General features: G+C 48.4%; 1 protein-coding gene across 3 annotated transcripts in view; it reads right to left on the bottom strand.

The window, feature by feature from the left end:
• Nucleotides 1–19,271, bottom strand: part of afap1 (actin filament associated protein 1) — a 296,334-nt gene that overhangs the window by 38,298 nt on the left and 238,765 nt on the right. For all 3 annotated transcript variants that reach the window (XM_038792092.1, XM_038792095.1, XM_038792093.1), the window contains 2 exons: nucleotides 5,876–6,021; nucleotides 2,489–2,606 (listed from right to left, as the gene is read on the bottom strand). In XM_038792092.1, the coding sequence (XP_038648020.1) occupies nucleotides 2,489–2,606; nucleotides 5,876–6,021 (264 nt within the window). The remainder of the gene's footprint in view (nucleotides 1–2,488; nucleotides 2,607–5,875; nucleotides 6,022–19,271) is intronic.

The following is a 19,271-nucleotide window of genomic DNA, read 5'->3' as shown; positions in this document are numbered from 1 at the left end:
AACTAACAAATATATTTCAGAACCACTGCACTAACAACACCCAATTTTCATCGGCATTGTCAAAAATTGATTCTGAATGCTGATGTGCCATCTCCACGAATAACTGAAGCATAAAATGCTCAAGAGCAAATGGTGACATTATCATCCAGTGAGCTGCTTAAAATACCCCACAACTGTCAATTCAATTCAGGTGGTTCACAGGGAGCCACTATACTATAAGGTTAAGGGATTTAAATTGCTCATAATGATTTCAGTATACATCTCCAAAGCATTTCATGTTCTCGATTATTGTACCAACTATATTGTTCATCTTTGTAATCACAAAATGGTTGTAGATTTTCAATGGCATTCCCTTATTGACTTACCTACCCATATTAATGGAGTGTTGCCAATAACTAATTAGCCTGTATTCATAATTAACTGATGTTGTGCTCTTAGATTATGGTACAATTGAACTCTTTGTTGAGGTTAATAGCAAACTAGTTTTCACACACACAGGGAGGCTGTCTGCCATTGCAAAAACGACAGCAGCGGTTCGAACCCAGAAGCCACGCCTTAGCACCGACCCACCATACAGGGGGTGAATGGAGGTTGGTTTATTTTGCGCATCAGGGGTTCATTTGCACAGCAGGTTCATTTGTTAAATTGGAGCTGCCTTCAGTCAGATCCAATTTTGGCTAGTGGGCTGTCCAAAACATAACTCATGCCTTTTAGGCCTGTTAGCGGAGTTCTTTGAAAGGTACAATAACCCTTGGGAGAGGCAGGGTACCCTCTGGATAGGTCCAAGGTCACATTTTGGAGAGGTAGGTGCCCTTTAGGATTGTTTAAATAGACAATGTGAATAAACCCAGTGGAACTATCAAAAGCATTGCAGCTGTCATGAGAGTAGTGAAGGGGGCAATCAAGGAAGCTGTCAAGGCTCATTGGAATTGTCAACCTGTCAAGGCATTTAAATCTCCTGGCCTTTAAATTTTAAAAAGCAGTCTGCTGGCTAAAAAAAAAATCAGTGCGTGCTACTTTATTCTGTTTGTTGACATAAGCCTGAGGGTTACCATTATAGGATTTGTGCTGCATGACTGATTTGATTACATAGGATTATCAGAGGGGGAAGCCTTTCAGTCCACCATTAGATTGACAGCTCAAGAGCTTAAAGTCCTTGATGGGCAGCTATGAAATACAAATGCTTGTTTTGATTAGTGATTAAGTAGTTGAAGGAATAATTTTTTAAAATAAATTTAGAGTACCCAATTATTTTTTTCCAATTAAGGGAAATTTAGCGTGGCCAGTCCACCTACTGCACATCTTTGGTGTGTGTGGGTGAGACCCATGCAGAGATGGGGAAATGGGCAAACTGCACACAGGCAGTGACCCGGGATCGAACCCAGGTCCTCGGCGCTGAGAGGCAGCAGTGCTAGCCACTGTGTCACCAAGCAGTTGAATGGAGTGAATGTTTTTTTAAAAATCATTGAGAGTTGTTTTTAAAATAGTGAATTAAGCAATATATACTGAGAACTTTTTAAAAAATCCTTTCAGCATGGGTCTGAAGCCTGCCCACAATCGATACTGGATGAGGTGGCATGGACAGTGCAAGGGAAAAGGTTGGGGGGCATGAGTTAGCAAGAGTTAGCACTAAGTTGGCATAGGGGCTATACATGGCCAGTGGGGTTCGTGGCTTCTAAATTGGGAGCAAAATTTAAGTTTAAAAACTAAGATTAAAGTCAAACCTTCACATAAATTACCCTAATTTCAGGGTTTTAAAAATTCTTTCACAAGATATGGGTATCACTGGTTAAGCCAACATTTATTGCCCATCTCTAACAGCTCTGAGAAGAGCCCCCTGCTTAAACCGGTGCAGTCCATGTGATGTAGGGACACCCATGTGAAAGGAGTTCCAGGAAGACACAGCGACAGTGATGGAATGGCACCATAGTTCCAAGTCAAAATAGTGTGTGACTTGGAAGGGAACTTGCAGGTAGTTGTGTTCCCATGCATCCGCTGCCTTTGTTCTTCTAGGTAGTAGACATCACAGGTTAGGAAGTTACCTTGGTGAGTTGCTGCAGTTTATCTTGTAGATGGTACACACTGCTCCCACTGTATGTCATTGGTTGAGGGAGTGAATGTTGAAGGTGGCGGATGGGGTGTGGCAATCAAGCGGACTGTTTTGTCCTGGATGGTATCAAACATCTGAAGTGTTGATGGAGCTGCACTCATCTAGGCAAGTGGAGAGTATTCCATCACACTCCTGACTTGGCCTTGTAGATGGTGGAAGGACTTTGGTGAGTTACATAAATTGTTACATGAATCCTTGTATAAAGTCAATTACAAGACTTCCCCCACCACATTATTTTAAGCTCTGCTTGGTTAATGGCAATCCCTTGAATCTAAGAAGAGAAAGGCTCAGCCACTAGGAACTGCTATTTTCCAGTGTCATTGTAATTAATATTTTCTGACATTACTTTACAAAAGACTGCTAATTCAATTTCCTTACTGTTCCATTTAGGCAAGGTACATCATCATAATGAAGTGAGACTCCACGAGGACATGCATATCCATTAGGCATGATGCCACCATATCTATTTGGAGATATTGACCGCCTGTGTAATAAACTGAAAAATAAAAATAAAGATTAACCAATGATGAACATTTATGCAAAGCATTTTCTGATGAAAATTAGTAGCCTTTTTGAAGTAACTGTTATATTACCTTACATAATATATATATTACTCTTTGAATCAGCCGAGTTGATGAAATGAACAATAGTCTTCTTTAAAGATGAACTAATTTAATGAGTAATATAAATAATATTTGTGAGTTCTTTGTACTCAATTCTCAACTAGTAAAAGAAATAAAATATAGTAAAGATAACTAACTATACAATGTAATAATGAAATAACTTATAACTTCTCTCTCTCTAGCTATTCTATGTCTTGTCTGTTCACTCTCCTGAAGCACACTCTCAGAAAGAGCGGGAAAGTCTTTCTTATACCATCTGATAGTGAGACATCTAGTGTTGAATTGACTGTACTACTTTTACATACATTGATCATGTATATTGATATACAGAGATCCCTACAGTAACTTCCACTTTAAATCCACTGGGAGCACAGCATGGAAGGTAGAACGTGGTTGTGTTGAATCTCAGCCTGTTTCCATAGAGCCTTGGGCACAGGCCAGAAGGTACAGGACACAGGGGGAACTTGTCAGGGAAGTGGGTCTCCTAGGACTGGAAACCTACCAGGTGCAGCAAGGTAGGACAGTGGGTGGCCCTGTTGCTTCACAACGCTAAGTCCCAGGTATGATTCCCGGCTTGGTTCACTGTCTGTGCGGAGTCTGCACGTTCTCCCTGTCTGTGCGTGGGTTTCCTCCGGGTGCTCTGGTTTCCTCCCACAAGTCCCGAAAGACGTGCTGTTAGGTAATTTGGACATTCTAAATTCTCCCTCTGTGTACCCGACCAGGCGCCGGAATGTGGCAACGAGGGGCTTTTCACAGTAACTTCATTGCAGTGTTAATGTAAGCCTACTTGTGACAATAAAGATTATTATATTATAGCAACATATCTGGTAAAATAAGGTGTGTTTGTCTCTTAGCTGATGCAAGTGCGGTCTAGCAAAGATTTAGGATGGAAATTTCTGGCACTTTCCACTGGCGAGACCTTCCGTTCCCACCAAAGAGATGCCCCAGCGACGGGCGAGCCAAACAAAATGCCATAGATATTGGTGGGAAGATCCCACCAGTGGCCAATGGCAAGCTGCCCCGCTGCCAGATAACATGCCAGGTGGGCCAGTAAATTCCGCCCTGAGAATCTTTTCTAGTTTACATCCTCTATAAACGAAATGAATAGGTCAGACTCAAACATGTATCTGGGAGATGCCCTAGTACCACCTGTGCCAGAAATATTGGCTTTTTCTGAACCGTGGGCATTCAAGATGCTTCCCTGTTGAGACGGGCGCCAACCATCAATAAGGAAGTCAAAGATTCTCCTCCGATTGCTGGCCGGTGCAACTCAGCACTTAACATTGCGGGATCACTCTTACCCTGAGTAATGCAAAGTAATGTTTTGTCTGTTGGTGGTGAACATCTATTTGTCCCCCTGGTCTGTACTAAGTCTGGCACTGAAGGGAGATAAGTGGCTTTCCTTCACTATTCCACCAATGTTTCTGCGAACTGAGCTAGGAAGTAGGTGAAAGTAGTGTGGGATAATTCCCAATCCATATTTCCCAACTGCAGTGAGTCTTGGCTGCACTCCCAATGGTATTGTTAAATGGAGAACTCATTATGTGAGGAATCACAGATGGAAACCAGCATCTGACTACACAGTGGATAGTATATTTTTACTCCAGTGTATTTTTGCTTCAGTGTGCAATATTGTACTGTTAAGATTAGTACATTTAGACAGCTGATACATCGCTTGCTGCATGCAGTAATTCATTGTTATATATGTGCTGTATACTGTAAAGTCTAAAATCAGTAAAAATTCTAAATAAAATTCTGCTTTTCTTTGATCAGTTCAGTCTTAAATTCAAACAGTTGTTTGCTTTGCTGGCGTTTATTCTGTATTTTCTATTTGCGTATTAACAATAATTTATAACTAATGGATTACAATGCTTACAAGATAGAATCATAGCAGTGAAGGAGGCCAGTTGTTTCTGCCAGCACTTTGTAATGGCTATTCAATTAATTCCACTCTCCCACTCTTGTCCCATAGCTCAGCAACCTTTTCTTTCTCAAGTATCTAATTCTCTAAGTTACTGTTGAATCTGCGTCAACCAAGATGCGGCACGGCGACACAGTGGTTAGCACTGTTGCCTCACAACATCGCGGAACCGGGTTCGATCCCGGCCCCAGGTCACTGACCATGTGGAGTTTGCACATTCTCCCCATGTCTGCATCGGTCTCACCCCCACAATCCAAAAGGATGTGCAGGGTAAGTGGATTGTCCACACTAAATTGCTCCTTTATTGGAAAAAGAAGAATTGGGTACTCTAAATTTATAATAAAAAATAATGTGTGTCAACCTTCCTTTTGGACAGTGCATTTCACATCATAATGACTCGCTGCAAAAAAAAAGTTTTCATCTCCCTTCTGGTTCTTTTGTCAATTATCTTAAATCTGAGTCCTCTGATTACCAACTCACTGCCAGTGGAAACACAGAATCCATCAAATCCCTGGTGCAGAGGGAGGCCATTCGACCCATTGCCTCTGCATCGACTCTCCAAATAAGCAGGTACCAAGGCCCACTTCCCCGCCCCTGTAATCTCACCTAACCTGAACATTTTTGGACTACGGTAGGAAACCGGAGCACCCAGAGGAAACACATGCAGATACAGGGAGAATGTGCAAACTCCACATAGCCACCAAAGGCCAGAATCGAACCTGGGTTGCTGGGGCTGTGAGGCAGCCGTGCTAACCACTGTGCTACGTGCCGTCCATAACAGGTTCTCCTTACTTATTGTTTCAATGCCCCTAAATTTCAAACACCTGTTACAGCACCCCTTAACCTGCACGAGAGAAAACAACCCCAGTTTCTCTCGTCTCTTCACAGATCTGAAGCCTTTCATCCCTGGTATAATTCTAGTAAATCTCTGCTATACCCTCTCCAAGGGGGTCTCTTGAACTTGATGTTGAGCAGTACAAGGCTACTGTTTGGTACAAGTACCTCATCCGCTCACCACTATTCTGTGCAATTAAATGCAATATTCACACAAATATTTCAAATAGATCCATCTATAACAGTGTCACAAAAAATCGGGAACCCATTGAATTGTGTCAAGAAAATGTCCAAATTTAGAAAATAAGAAATTATTAATTTCTCTGTTCCAGTTCTTTTATACATTTTATCACGGGTCAATTTTCTATGGCTCAGATAAATTCTTACTTGAAGCACTGCTTTGCAGTCTGTATTACACTTGAAGTTGTTTCTACATCAATGTAATCATAGTGTAAGGCTGCTGGGTCTGTGGAAGAACCAGTTTCAGACAGTAAAACACCGAGCCATCTTCCCAGTTCCTCTCCTGAAGAGGTCTGCAGAAACAAAATGTTGAATGCTTAAGGATAGCTTCTCAATACAAGCATGATCAATGTAAACCAATACACTGTGCAAAAAAAAACATTTATAATTCTTATTTCTAGATCATTCTGAGAAAGCATTTAAATAATACCTCAAGAGTATTGTTTAGCATTTGTAGATTTTTAAATATACAGCCATTTTGTAGTAGATTATCTATAGAAATAATTTTAAGTAAATTTACAACTTCCAAATTTTAAACAAAGGACAAAAAAACACTTGGCCCTAATTATATGATATTTAGGTTGGCTGCATGGATCTAATTCTATGGCAATAACTTGTAGACATTACTATAAAATGGAAACAGCAATGGCAACAACATTTTTATACTGTGCTCTTAATGTACTGAAAAGTCCCAAGGCACTTCACAGGAGCACGATAAAACGAAGTGCGACAGCAAGCTACAGAAGGAGCCATTAGTCCAGTTGATCAAAAGGTTGATCAAAAGATAGGTTTTTTAAAATGTCTTAAAAGAGGAAAGTGAGAGAGAGGCAGAGAGGTGCAGGGAGGGAGCTCCAGAGCTCGGGGCCTAGACAAAGTAGAGCAATTATGATTGGCAGCACGGTGGCACAATGGTCAGCACGGCTGCCTCTCAGCAGCAGAGACCCGGGTTTGATCCTGGCCTCGGGTGATTATGTGGTGTTTGCGGATTCTCCTTGTGTCTGCGTGGGTTTCCTCTGGGTGCTCCCGTGTTCTCCCATTGTCCAAAGATGTGCAGGTTAGATGGATTGGCCATGTCAAATTGTCCCTTAGTGTCCAATGATATGCAGATTAGGCGGGATTACGGGGATAGGACAGGGGATTCTGATAGAATCAGTGCAAAAGGAGGCCATTCGGTCAATCGGGTCTGCACCGACCCTCTGAAAGGGCACCCTACTCACGGCCACACTCTATCCCCATAACCCCACCTAACCTGCACCTCTTTGGACTGTGGCAGGAAATGCACGCAGACACAGGGAGAACATGTAAACTCCACACAGTCAGTCACCCGAGATCAGAATTGAACCTGGGCCCCTGGTGCTGTGAGGCAGCAATGCTATCCACTGCGCCACCATGCTTCCCTATGGTTCTATGGAATGCACAACGGGCCAGAATTGGAGGAGCACAGATATCTCTGAAGATTGTGAGGTTGGAGAGGATTACGGAGATAGGGACGGGCCATGGAGGGTTTTGAGAACAAGGATGAAAATGCAAAATAAAGATGCTGTTTGATCAGGAGCCAATGTAAGTCAGTGAATACAGGCGCGTCAGGGGAACAGAATTTGACACAAGTTAAGACACAGGCAGCAGGGTTTTGGATTACTTCAAATTTAGAGGGTAGAATGTGGGAAACCAGCCAGCAGTCCACTGGAATCATTGAGTCTAGACATAACAAAGGCATGGATGATGATTTCAGCAACAGATAAGCTGAGACAGGGGCAAACTCAAGCGATGTTATAGCAGTCAAATAGGCAGTCTTAGAGATGGTGCGATTATGAGATGAAAGCTCATCTTGGGTTTAAATGCGACACTAAGTTTGTGAACAGACATGGCTTGATCTCAGACTGTTGGCGGGTTGGGGGATGGAGTCAGTATTTAACAAATGGAGCTTGGAGCATGGACTGAAAACAAATGCTTCAGTCCTACATTTCTGCAGTACAATTAATGTTAAAAAAAGCACCATATTGTGGGTTGGCTGGGGTGGCGGAATATGGTTTAAAGTTAAGAAAAATAACAGAGCAGAATCCAAATCGTGGTATCAGAATTGAGAAGAGGTGATCGAAGAATTAATTGAAAAGGTGGGCATTGAGAACTTTTTTAAAATTGGGGAGAGAATTAATGAGGTGGGTGGATTTAGGGCGGTGGGGGGAAGCAATCCATCTAACCTGCACATCTTTGGACTGTGGGAGGAAACCGGAGCACCCGGAGGAAACCCACGCAGACACAGGGAGAACGTGCAGAATCCGCACAGACAGTGACCCAAGCCTGGAATCGAACTTGGGATCCTGGCGCTATGAAGCAACCGTGCTAACCACTACCGTGCTGAAGAACCAAAGGGTAGGTCAGGAGACGTCAGCATGGTAAAAGCTGCAGAAATAGGGAAGGGGAAAGGCCACAGATAGATTTAAAGACAGGAAGAAATACTGGGGGCAAATGTTGTCAATGAGGTCAAAGAGGATGTTTAAGCAAGACACAGACAGGTGTCAGGATATGGACAACTGTGCTCTGAACAGCATTAGAGGCCCAGAGATGAGGACACTGAGGATGTTTTGACCTGATGTGTAAATGGTTTGAGTAAGGATTACAACAACAGTGGAAATGAGGTAGGGGCAGACATGGCAGGAAGTGAGCTTGTCGATGGTTTGCTTTGAGTTGAACAGGATAATGGCTAAATCAACAAGAGCAATGTCCTGAGAATTCAATCAGCGGAATGGAGTTTAGTAAGGGGATTAAAAGTGAGGGCTTTGGTCTTCCAGGTATCCAGTTGGAAAATAATGTTGACTCACCATGTGACTTGATGTCAGATGGAAAGTCTCAGGACATTTGGGTAAACAAGGGGTACGGCAGGGAGGCAGAACGTGGCTATCTGGAAACTGACAGGAAGGTGAAGAGGAGAAGGTGGAGAAGTTAGGGAGGGCAAAAAGAGGTTGAGGAGACAGTTTATTAGAGGGAAAAAATGAATAATTGTTCTGGCATCCAGGAGAATCTGAAGTTGCATGTGGATTTGGAGGGAGAAAGGGAGACACAGCTTGATCAAGTTCTGACAGTGAATGCATATCAGTTGCACTTGCATTTGTAGTTCTTGGGTTTAAAGCATCATACTTGGAAACTGTCAGGAATGAAATTGTTTTTCTTTTAAAACTCTTACAACATTATCCATGTTTTAATTTTAATATTTGGTTCTGATACGATGCTGCATTCTTTGGCTGGCAGGTTAAGGAGGTAAACTAACCTTTAACTGAACAGAAGAAGGGCAATCAATAATGAATCACTGGCTGATGTTTACTACCTGCTTTCTGATCAGCTTTCCAATCTCCCCCGTTACAGGAAACTATAGGGGTTGGTAAAGGAACTCACTTCACTGTCCTTGAGGCGAGCTTGATAGAACCTGCTATGACCAGTCCCTCAAGGTGGGTATTTTGTAGATATATAGTCACAGATCCGCTTTCTATTCCTTGACACAGATTGAAGAACTATGAATTATTGCAACACAACAGGCTTTCCCAATTATGTATCCAGATTTTAGCCCACGCAATCGCAACTCCAAGATTTGAGCACACAATCTAGGCTGACACTTCACTGCACTATCAACCACCTTCAAATGGAAGCACCTCCTGAATTCCAGTCTTCTGTTAGGGATATTTCTTACTTCTCTCTACAATGCTTCGAAATAATTTCATCCTAACTGTCCTTGTGTTGGAAGACAACCACTTGGATTGGGGGATTTTGTCCCAGTCTCCCACCACAAGGTACCAGAAAAACTAGAGGTACTTCAGATTCTATTGCTGGGATTTTCCAGCTCCACCTGAGCGGGGCGTGCAAGATCAGATAGCCCTGGCGGCAGGCGGGGCTGGAAAACCCAGCCCCTTGTCTTTACTGCGTGCCTTTAATTCACTTTACAAGCTTCAAGGTCATTACCGGTTAGGTATTTGCATTCTTTGTTAACTTTTAGAGCATGTTTGTTAATTGTCCAACTTTGTTTTTAGCATAGGGACTTTTGCAAGAATTACCTACAGAAAGCCTAGGAAACAGCAGCCGTTTATTATAACTTCTTCAGTATCCTCACATTCTTGAATCCTTGCGAAAGCATCACCGAAATCCGTTCCAGAAATTTTGTTTAGCTCTGTAACCATATGCCAAAGAAAGCATGGCATATGATATATTGCTTAATTCACTTCAGTCTCCAACTAAAATCCTGCACGCACACGTTGTAAAGTAAATATATTTCAGTTGTTGTGAATAAAGAAGGGCCTATTCACTTATGTTTGATCTCTGTGGTGCAGTTTGACATGTTGGTATTCACATGAACCATTAGAGAAGAAACTAAACAAATTATGTGCAATGTGTTAAAGTTTTAGTTAAACTTGAACCAAAGGGACTTCCGGTTGCGGCTATGACCAGCTAAGTTGCACGTTTGGCGGCTCCTGCTACAAAGGTGTTTTCGGGCCGACTGGAGGGCCCCAACGGCGCTGGAAGGACAAATCCCGGTGGGGGAAGGCTCCCTGAGGAGAACCAGACCAACTTTATGGTCGGTACCCGGAGTGGGGTGGCAAAGAAAGCAACAGCAGCCCCCCAAAAAAAGCGGGGGAAGAAGACCAAAATGGCGGCCGGTGGCGCACCCGAGGAATGGAGGAAATGGGCGGAGGAGCAGCAGGCCGCTCTCCTGCGCTTCTTTACGGAGCTGAAAGTGGAGCTCCTGGAGTCAATGAATGCGACGACCACCAGGCTGATGGGAGCCCAGGCGACCCAAGAGGCGTCGATTCGGGAGCTGCAGCAGGAGATGACTGCGAGGGAGGAGGAGGCCACGGTCCTCGTGGGAAAGGTAGAGGTGCACGAGGCACTCCACCTGAAATGGCAGAGCCGTTTTGAGGAGCTGGATACCCGAATGAGGCGGAAGAACCTGAGGATCTTGGGCCTGGCAGAAGGCCTGGAGGGGTCAGACCTCCCGGGATACGTAGCAGAAATGCTGAGCTCCCTGATGGGGGCAGGGGCCGTCCCTTCGCCCCTGGAGCTGGAAGAGGCCTACAGGGTCATGGCTAGGAAGCCAAGAGCAAATGAGCCCCCGAGGGCGGTGCTGGTGCGGTTCCAGCGACTCAGTGATCGTGAGAGAGTGCTGGAGTGGGCCAAGAGGGAAAGGAGCAGCAAGTGGGAGAACTCGACGGTGAGGGTGTACCAGGACTGGAGTGCGGAGGTGGCAAAGCGGCGGGCCCGGTACAACCGGACGAAGGCGGTGCTACATGCAAAACGGATCAGGTTCGGAATGCTGCAGCCAGCGCGCTTGTGGGTCACCTACAAGGACCAACACCACTATTTTGAGTCCCCAGAGGAGGCGTGGGCCTTTGTACAGGAAGAGAAACTGGAGTCGAATTAGACCCAGGGGATACTTGGCGGCCGTAGCCGCTCGGGTACTTTCAGCTGAACAAGCGGTTCTTTTTCGGCTGGGTCGGAACTGGGCAACTCTTATTGGAACGGTTTCCCCTTTTTTTTCTTTCTTTGTTTGGATCTTGAACTCTTGCTTTGGTTTTTCTTCTGATGTTTTTTCCCCCTTTGCCAACTTCCCTTAGTTATTGTTATTGTGGTTATTCATGGTTATTTATGGTTATTTATATTGTTTGGTAGAGGGCGACTGTTAAGTACATTGTTATTTGTTATTTATCTGTTATTTATAATGTTAAGTTGGGGAGGCGGGACGGGGGGGGAGAGCAGATCGGGGATATGGGCTCCTAGGGGGGGTTCTTTACAGGCATGGATGGGGACGGGGGTGGAACTGAAGATGGCGGGGTGGGGTGTGGCAGGGCGAAAGCGCGGGCTTTCCTCTGTTTTCCCGCGCGCGGGGCAGAGGAGGGGGGAGGGGAGGAGCGCGGGGCGTGGCTAGCAATGGCGACCTTTCCCGCGTTGGAGCGGGGCCAGGGAGGAGTGGCAAGGGGGGGGGGGGGGGGGGGGGGGGGAGGCCCCCCCCCCCCCCCCGAGCCGGGAGGAGTCGGAGTGTGGCAGGAGCAGCCGGGTCAGCGTAAACCAGCTGACTTACGGGAGTACGATGGAGGGTACATCGCGGCTAGGAGGGGTCCTAGCCTGGGGGGGGGGGGGGGGGGGGGGGGGAGGTGGGTTAGGGAGGGACACCGGGTTGCTGCTGGAAAGACCAGGAACGGGAAGTGGAGGACTGGAGGGGGGAGGCGGGGGAGGGGGCCATTGCCATGGGGAGCGGGTCAGAAGGGGAGGGTCGACCCGGGGCAAGCAGGGAACAGGACATGGCTAATCGGCAGGGGAAGGGGGCGGGTCGTCCCGCGACCCGGCTGATCACTTGGAACGTGAGGGGGCTGAATGGGCCGGTCAAGAGATCAAGGGTATTCTCACACCTGAAGGGACTGAAGGCTGATGTAGCAATGTTACAGGAGACCCATTTGAAGGTAGCGGACCAGGTTCGCCTGAGAAGGGGGTGGGTGGGACAGGTGTTCCATTCTGGATTGGACGCAAAGAACCGGGGGGTGGCGATTCTGGTGGGAAAGAGGGTGTCGTTCGTGACGGAGGAGGTGGTGGCGGATAAGGAGGGTAGGTATGTGATGGTGAAGGGTAAGCTGCAGGGGGAGAAAGTGGTGATGGTCAACGTATATGCCCCGAACTGGGATGACGCGGGTTTTATGAGGCGCCTATTGGGCCTCATTCCGGGACTGGAGGCAGGGGGCTTGATCATGGGGGGGGACTTTAACACAGTGCTGGACCCCGGGCTAGACAGATCGAGCTCAAGGACCAATAGGAGGCCGGCAGCGGCAGAAGTGCTGAGGGGATACATGGAGCAGATGGGAGGAGTAGACCCATGGAGGTTTGGTAGGCCGAGGGCGAGGGAGTATTCCTTTTTCTCCCACGTCCATAGAGTGTACTCCAGAATCGATTTCTTCGTGTTGAGCAGGGAGCTGATCCCGAGGGTACGGGAAGCTGAGTACTCGGCCATTGCGATCTCTGATCATGCACCACATTGGGTGGATGTGGAAATGGGGGCGGCGCGGGACCAGCGCCCGCTGTGGCGGCTGGATGTGGGGCTGTTAGCGGACGACGAGGTGTGTAAAAGGGTCCGGAAGAGCATTGAGAGCTATCTGGACTTGAATGACACGGGTGAGGTGCAGGTGGGGATGGTCTGGGAGGCCCTGAAGGCAGTGATCAGGGGAGAGCTGATCTCCATAAGGGCACACAGAGAAAGAAAGGAGAGGCAGGAGAGGGAGAGGCTGGTGGGGGAGCTATTGGAAGTGGATAGGAAATATGCGGAGGCACCAGAGGAGGGGCTGCTGGGAGAACGGCGCAGCCTGCAGGCCAAGTTCGACCTGCTGACCACCAGGAAGGCAGAGACGCAGTGGAGAAGGGCGCAGGGCGCGGTCTATGAGTATGGGGAAAAGGCGAGCAGGATGCTGGCACACCAGCTTCGCAAACGAGATGCGGCTAGGGAGATTGGGGGAGTGAAGGAGAGGGGCGGGAAGGTAGTGCAGAAGGGGCAAGAAGTGAACGGGGTCTTCAGGGATTTTTACAAGGAGTTGTATCGGTCTGAGCCGCCGACGAGGAGAGGGGGAATGGAGGACTTCCTAAACAAATTGAGGTTCCCAAGGGTCCAGGAGGGGCTGGTAGAAGGGCTGGGGGCGCCAATAGGGCTAGAGGAGTTAGTCAAGGGAATAGGTCAGATGCAGGCGGGGAAGGCGCCGGGGCCAGATGGGTTCCCGGTGGAATTCTATAAGAAAAATGTGGACTTGGTGGGACCGGTACTGGTACGAGCCTTTAATGAGGCGCGAGAGGGGGGGGTTCTACCCCCGACAATGTCGCAGGCTCTGATCTCCCTGATATTGAAGCGGGATAAAGACCCCGTGCAGTGCGGGTCCTACAGGCCTATCTCGCTTCTGAACGTGGATGCCAAGTTGCTGGCAAAGATCCTGGCAGCTAGAATAGAGGATTGTGTGCCAGGGGTAATTCATGAGGACCAGACGGGGTTCGTGAAGGGGCGGCAGCTCAACACGAACGTGCGGAGATTGCTGAATGTAATTATGATGCCGGCAGTGGAGGGGGAGGCTGAGATAGTGGTAGCGCTGGACGCGGAGAAGGCATTCGATAGGGTGGAGTGGGAGTACCTGTGGGAGACGTTGGAACGGTTTGGGTTTGGGGAAGGGTTTATTAAGTGGGTGAAGTTGCTCTACTCGGCCCCGACGGCGAGTGTAGTGACAAACGGGAGGAGGTCGGAGTATTTCGGGCTCCACCGAGGGACCAGGCAGGGATGTCCCCTATCCCCCTTACTTTTCGCACTGGCGATTGAACCGTTGGCGATGGCACTGAGGGGTTCAGGGGGGTGGAGAGGACTGACTAGGGGAGGGGAGGAACATCGGGTATCGCTGTATGCGGATGATCTACTGCTGTACGTGGCAGACCCAGAAGGGGGAATGCCGGAGATAATGGAACTATTAGCAGAGTTTGGGGACTTTTCGGGGTACAAACTAAATTTGGGCAAAAGCGAGGTTTTTGTGATACACCCGGGGGACCAGGGAGAGGGAATTGGGAGACTCCCCTTCAAGCGAGCAGGAAAGAGCTTTAGGTACTTAGGGGTGCAGGTGGCAAGGAACTGGGGTACCCTCCACAAGTTGAACTTTTCCAGGCTGGTGGAACAGATGGAGGAGGAATTTGAGAGGTGGGACATGGTACCGCTGTCATTGGCGGGGAGGGTGCAGTCAATCAAAATGACGGTCCTCCCAAGGTTCTTGTTTTTATTTCAGTGCTTGCCCATCTTCCTCCCTAGGCCCTTCTTCAAAAAGGTGACGAGTAGCATCATGAGCTACGTGTGGGCGCACGGCACCCCAAGGGTGAGGAGGGTCTTTCTGGAGCGGAGTAGGGACAGTGGAGGGCTGGCACTACCCAATCTCTCGGGGTATTACTGGGCGGCAAATGTGTCAATGGTGCGCAAGTGGATGATGGAAGGGGAGGGGGCAGCTTGGAAACGAATGGAGAGGGCGTCCTGTGGCAACACAAGCCTGGGGGCCCTAGTAACGGCACCATGGCCGCTCCCCCCCACGAGCCCGGTGGTGGCGGCCACCCTCAAGATATGGGGGCAGGGGAGGCGACACGGGGGGAAATGGGAGGTCTGTTGGCGGCGCCAATAAGAGGGAACCATAGATTCATCCCGGGGAACATCGACGGGGGATTTCAGAGCTGGTACAGGGTGGGCATACGGCAGCTGAAGGACCTGTTTATAGAGGGGAGGTTTGCGAGCCTGGGAGGGCTGGAGGAGAAGTTTGAGCTCCCCCCGGGAAACATGTTCAGATATTTACAAGTGAAGGCATTTGCTAGGCGGCAGGTGGAGGGGTTCCCCCTGCTCCCCAGTAAGGGGGCGAGTGATAGGGTGCTCTCAGGGGTCTGGGTCGGAGGGGGGAGAATATCGGACATCTACAAGATAATGCAGGAGGCGGAAGAAGCATCAGGGGAGGAGCTGAAAGCCAAGTGGGAAGGGGAGCTGGGAGAGCAGATAGAAGACGGGACGTGGGCGGATGCACTGGAGAAGGTCAATTCTTCCTCCTCGTGTGCGAGGCTGAGCCTCATTCAATTTAAGGTGCTGCATAGAGCTCACATGACGGGGACAAGGATGAGCCGGTTCTTTGGGGGTGAGGACAGGTGTGTCAGATGTCTGGGAAGCCCAGCGAACCATGTGCATATGTTCTGGGCATGTCCGGTGCTGGAAGGGTTCTGGAAGGGGGTGGCAAGGACGGTGTCGAAGGTGGTGGGGTCCAGGGTCAAACCAGGATGGGGGCTTGCGATCTTTGGGGTCGGGGTAGAACCGGGGGTACAGGAGGCTAGGGAGGCCGGAATACTGGCCTTTGCGTCCCTAGTGGCTCGACGAAGGATATTAATTCAATGGAAGGACGCGAGGCCTCCAAGCGTTGAAACTTGGATTAACGATATGGCTAGCTATATTCAGCTAGAAAGGATCAAATTTGCCCTGAGAGGGTCGGTACAGGGATTCTTCAGGCGGTGGCAACCTTTCCTTGACTTTTTAGATCAGAGATAGGCGTTCGGGGTCGTGGCAGCAGCAACCGGGGGGGGGGGGGGGGGGGGGCAGCAATGGTCGTGGGGGGACATGCACGACTGTAACGCGGGCAAGTCTGCTCGCTGCTCATGTCTGAAACTGTAGGCTGCCTTGTTTGTTAAGTTGTTGCTTGGGGGGGGGGGGGGGGGGGGGGGGGAGGAATGGTGCGCGCGAGAGGGCGGGCGAGGGAGGGATATTTGCCTAGAGGGATTGTGTTGTAAATAATTTAAAAATTAGTAGGGGTAAATGTCTGTATGGAAAAACTCTTTCAATAAAAATTATTTAAAAAAAAAAAAACTTGAACCAAAGGTCCATGGTTATAATTATATTTGGGAGTTACTGATCCAGTATCAGTAAACAGTGAGAGCAGAGTTCTCCCTCAGGATGACGAGCACTCAGTTGCCACCATCCTGAGAGTCAATGGGGAATACAACCATGCCGATTCCGACAGGCCCGCTTGCCAAGTCACGCTCCATTGGGCTTTGCTTGGTAGGAGCAGGACTTCTGTCCATACTTGGATGGAAGTCCCGCCACGGAGAGCTGTTGGCTGATCCGATTGGCTGCCAGCTCTCCAGCATATCTAGGCACAGCACTGCAGTGGCTGGAAGAGTTCCTGCAGCACAGTGCCTGAAATGAAAGTCTCATTAATCATGCATCTGAATATTTTACGCTGTATTCGAGGGAGACATTAGGGCAGCAAGGTGGCACAGTGATTAGAACTGTTGCCTCACACCACGAGGGACCCGGGTTCAATTCTGGCCTTGGATGATTGAGTGGAGTTTAAATGTTCTCTTAGCGCATTTTCTCCAGCTGATTTGGTTTCCTTCCACAGTCCAAAGATGTGGAGGTTAGGTAGGGTTATGGGGATAGGGCGGGGAAGTGGGCCTAGGTAGGGTGCTCTTCCGGTAGGTCGATGCGCTGAATAGCCTCCGTCTGCAGTGTGGGTATTCTATGGTCGTATGGTTCTATGATGGCATGTATCTGGCATATCCATATTGAAAAGACGCCAACATCCTAAAGACTCCAGGGCAATCCTGAATCCATACAGTGCAGAAAAAAGTCTTTTGGTCCATCGACTCTGAACCGATCCTCCAAAAGAGCACCCTACGTCGGCCCACTCCCCCGTAACCCCACCTAACCTCCACATCTTTGGACACTATGGGGCAATTTAGCATGGCCAATCCACCTAACCTTCAAACCTTTGGACTGTGGGAGGAAATCGGAGCACCTGGAGGAAACCCACACAGGCACGGGGGAATGTGCAAACTCCACACAGACAGACACCCAAGGCCGGAATCGAAGCCGGATCCCTGGCACTGTGATGCAGCAGTGTTAACCACTGTGCCGCAGTTGAAACCTACTCACTGCTGAATGGTGCAGCAATAAACCTGGCCCATTATTTTCAAAGGGTACACATTTGCAATCGTGACTTTTAACCAAGGGATGATACAGGTCAATAACAAGTCATTGTGTCGCAGTTCAACGGCATACAAAACCAGCTATTAAACTAAACACACACACGTACAAAATAAGTTTATTGCAGTCCTACCAGATAATAACTAGCATATTCATGAGGTCTTTGACCTCTGGTAATGTGAGTGTAAAGAACCATTGGGCTGGTTGTATAATGGGCAGCCAATCTGATATTGCCCATTTTACGTGTCCATCAGAATTGAAAATTTCAGGTTCGGTGGCATGGATAGGGATAGTGCAATTATATGCTGATGACTTGTTATTATACATGTCGGAACCAAGTGCGTTAATAGGGGGAATACGGGAACTGCTTCGAGTGTTTGGGTCTTTCTCGGGGTACAAATTAAATCTAGACAAGAGTGAGTATTTTGTGGTGTCACGGCCAGGGGTGGGGGCAGGGATGGGAGGGCTGCCATTCCAGAAGGCAGGAACTCACTTGAGATACCTGCGGGTCCAGGTTGCTCGTGATTGGGGGAGGGGGGGAGGGGGGGCTCCGTAGGTACAACATTTCTAGTTTGATGTGGAGGGTGAAAGTTGATCTGGCAAGATGGGATGGCCTTCCTCTGTCGTTGGCAGGTCGGGTACAGTCGGTTAAAATGAATGTGCTGCCGCGATTCCTGTTTATTTTTCAATGCCTGCTGATTTTCCTGCCAAAGGCAATTTTTAGAGAGATTGAAGGGATGATTACTTCGTTCATATGGGGAGGGAAGGGGGCCTGAATTAAAAAGGTGCTACCACAGAGAGAAAGGCAGGCAGGGGGTTTGGGTCTTCCTAACCTGATGTATTATGACTGGGCAGTGAATGTGGAGAAGGTACGGAGCTGGGTCAGAGGGGTTGACTCCCAAAGGGTCAGAATGGAGGAGAGTTTGGGTAGGGGGTCGGGATTGAAGGCGCTAGCGACAGCGCCGCGCACGACAGCCCCAGGGAGATACTCAGGGAGTCCGGTAGTAATAGCTTAATTGAGAATTTGGGGGCAGTTTCGCAAGCACTTCGGGTTGGGAGCAGGTTCAAGGGAAATGCCGATTCGGGGAACCATAGATTTGAGCCAGGGAAGTGGGATGGAAATGTTCAGAGATGGGAGGAGAAAGGAATTAGGACACCAAAAGATTTGTTTCTTGGGGGTCGTTTTGGGGGATTGAAGGAGCTGGGAGCTAAATATGAGCTGGAGCAGGGGGAAATATTTAGATACATGCAGGTTCGAGACTTTGCCAGAAAGGAGATGAAATGAAAATGAATGAAAATCGCTTATTGTCACAGGTCAGCTTCAAATTAAGTTACTGTGAAAAGCCCCTTGTCGCCAAATTCCGGCACCTGTTCGGGAGGCTGGTATGGGAATTGAACCGTGCTGCTGGCCTGCCTTGGTCTGCTTTAAAAGCCAGCGATTTAGCCCAGTGTGCTAAACCAGCCCCTTGATACAGAGCTTCCCAGTAGAGCCAGCTTCCACATTGCTGGAGGAGGTGCTGACGACAGGGGGACTGGATAAGGGTATTGTGTCAGCGGTTTACGGGGCTATTTTGGAGGAGGAGAAGGCACCGCTAGAAGGGATCAAGGCAAAGTGAGAGGAAGAGTTGGGAGAAGGTATGGAGGAGGGGTTCTTCTTGAGGTGCTCCGGTGGGTGAACGCCTCCAGTTCGTGTGCGAGGTTGGGGCTGATACAGCTGAAGGTGGTGTATAGAGTGCACCTTACAAGGGCGTGGATGAGCTGGCTCTTTGAGGGGGTAGAAGATGTGTGTGAACATTGTGGGAGGGGGCCCGCAAACCACATTCATATGTTTTGGTACTGTCCAAAGTGGGAGGATTACTGGAAGGAGGTTTTTAGGGTAATCTCTAAAGTGGTGCACGTGAAACTGGACCCGGGCCTTCGAGAGGCCATATTCGGGGTGTCAGACCAGCTGGTGTTGGAAACGGGTGCGGAGACAGATGTTGTAGCCTTCACCTCATTGATCACCCGAAGGCGGATTCTGTTAGGGTGGAGCTCAACCTCTCC

The sequence above is a fragment of the Scyliorhinus canicula genome, chromosome 3, assembly GCF_902713615.1.
Source record: "Scyliorhinus canicula chromosome 3, sScyCan1.1, whole genome shotgun sequence".
NCBI classification, from domain to species: domain Eukaryota; kingdom Metazoa; phylum Chordata; class Chondrichthyes; order Carcharhiniformes; family Scyliorhinidae; genus Scyliorhinus; species Scyliorhinus canicula.
The sequence above is the reverse complement of the archived record's forward strand: the minus strand, read 5'-3'. Positions and strand labels throughout refer to the sequence as shown.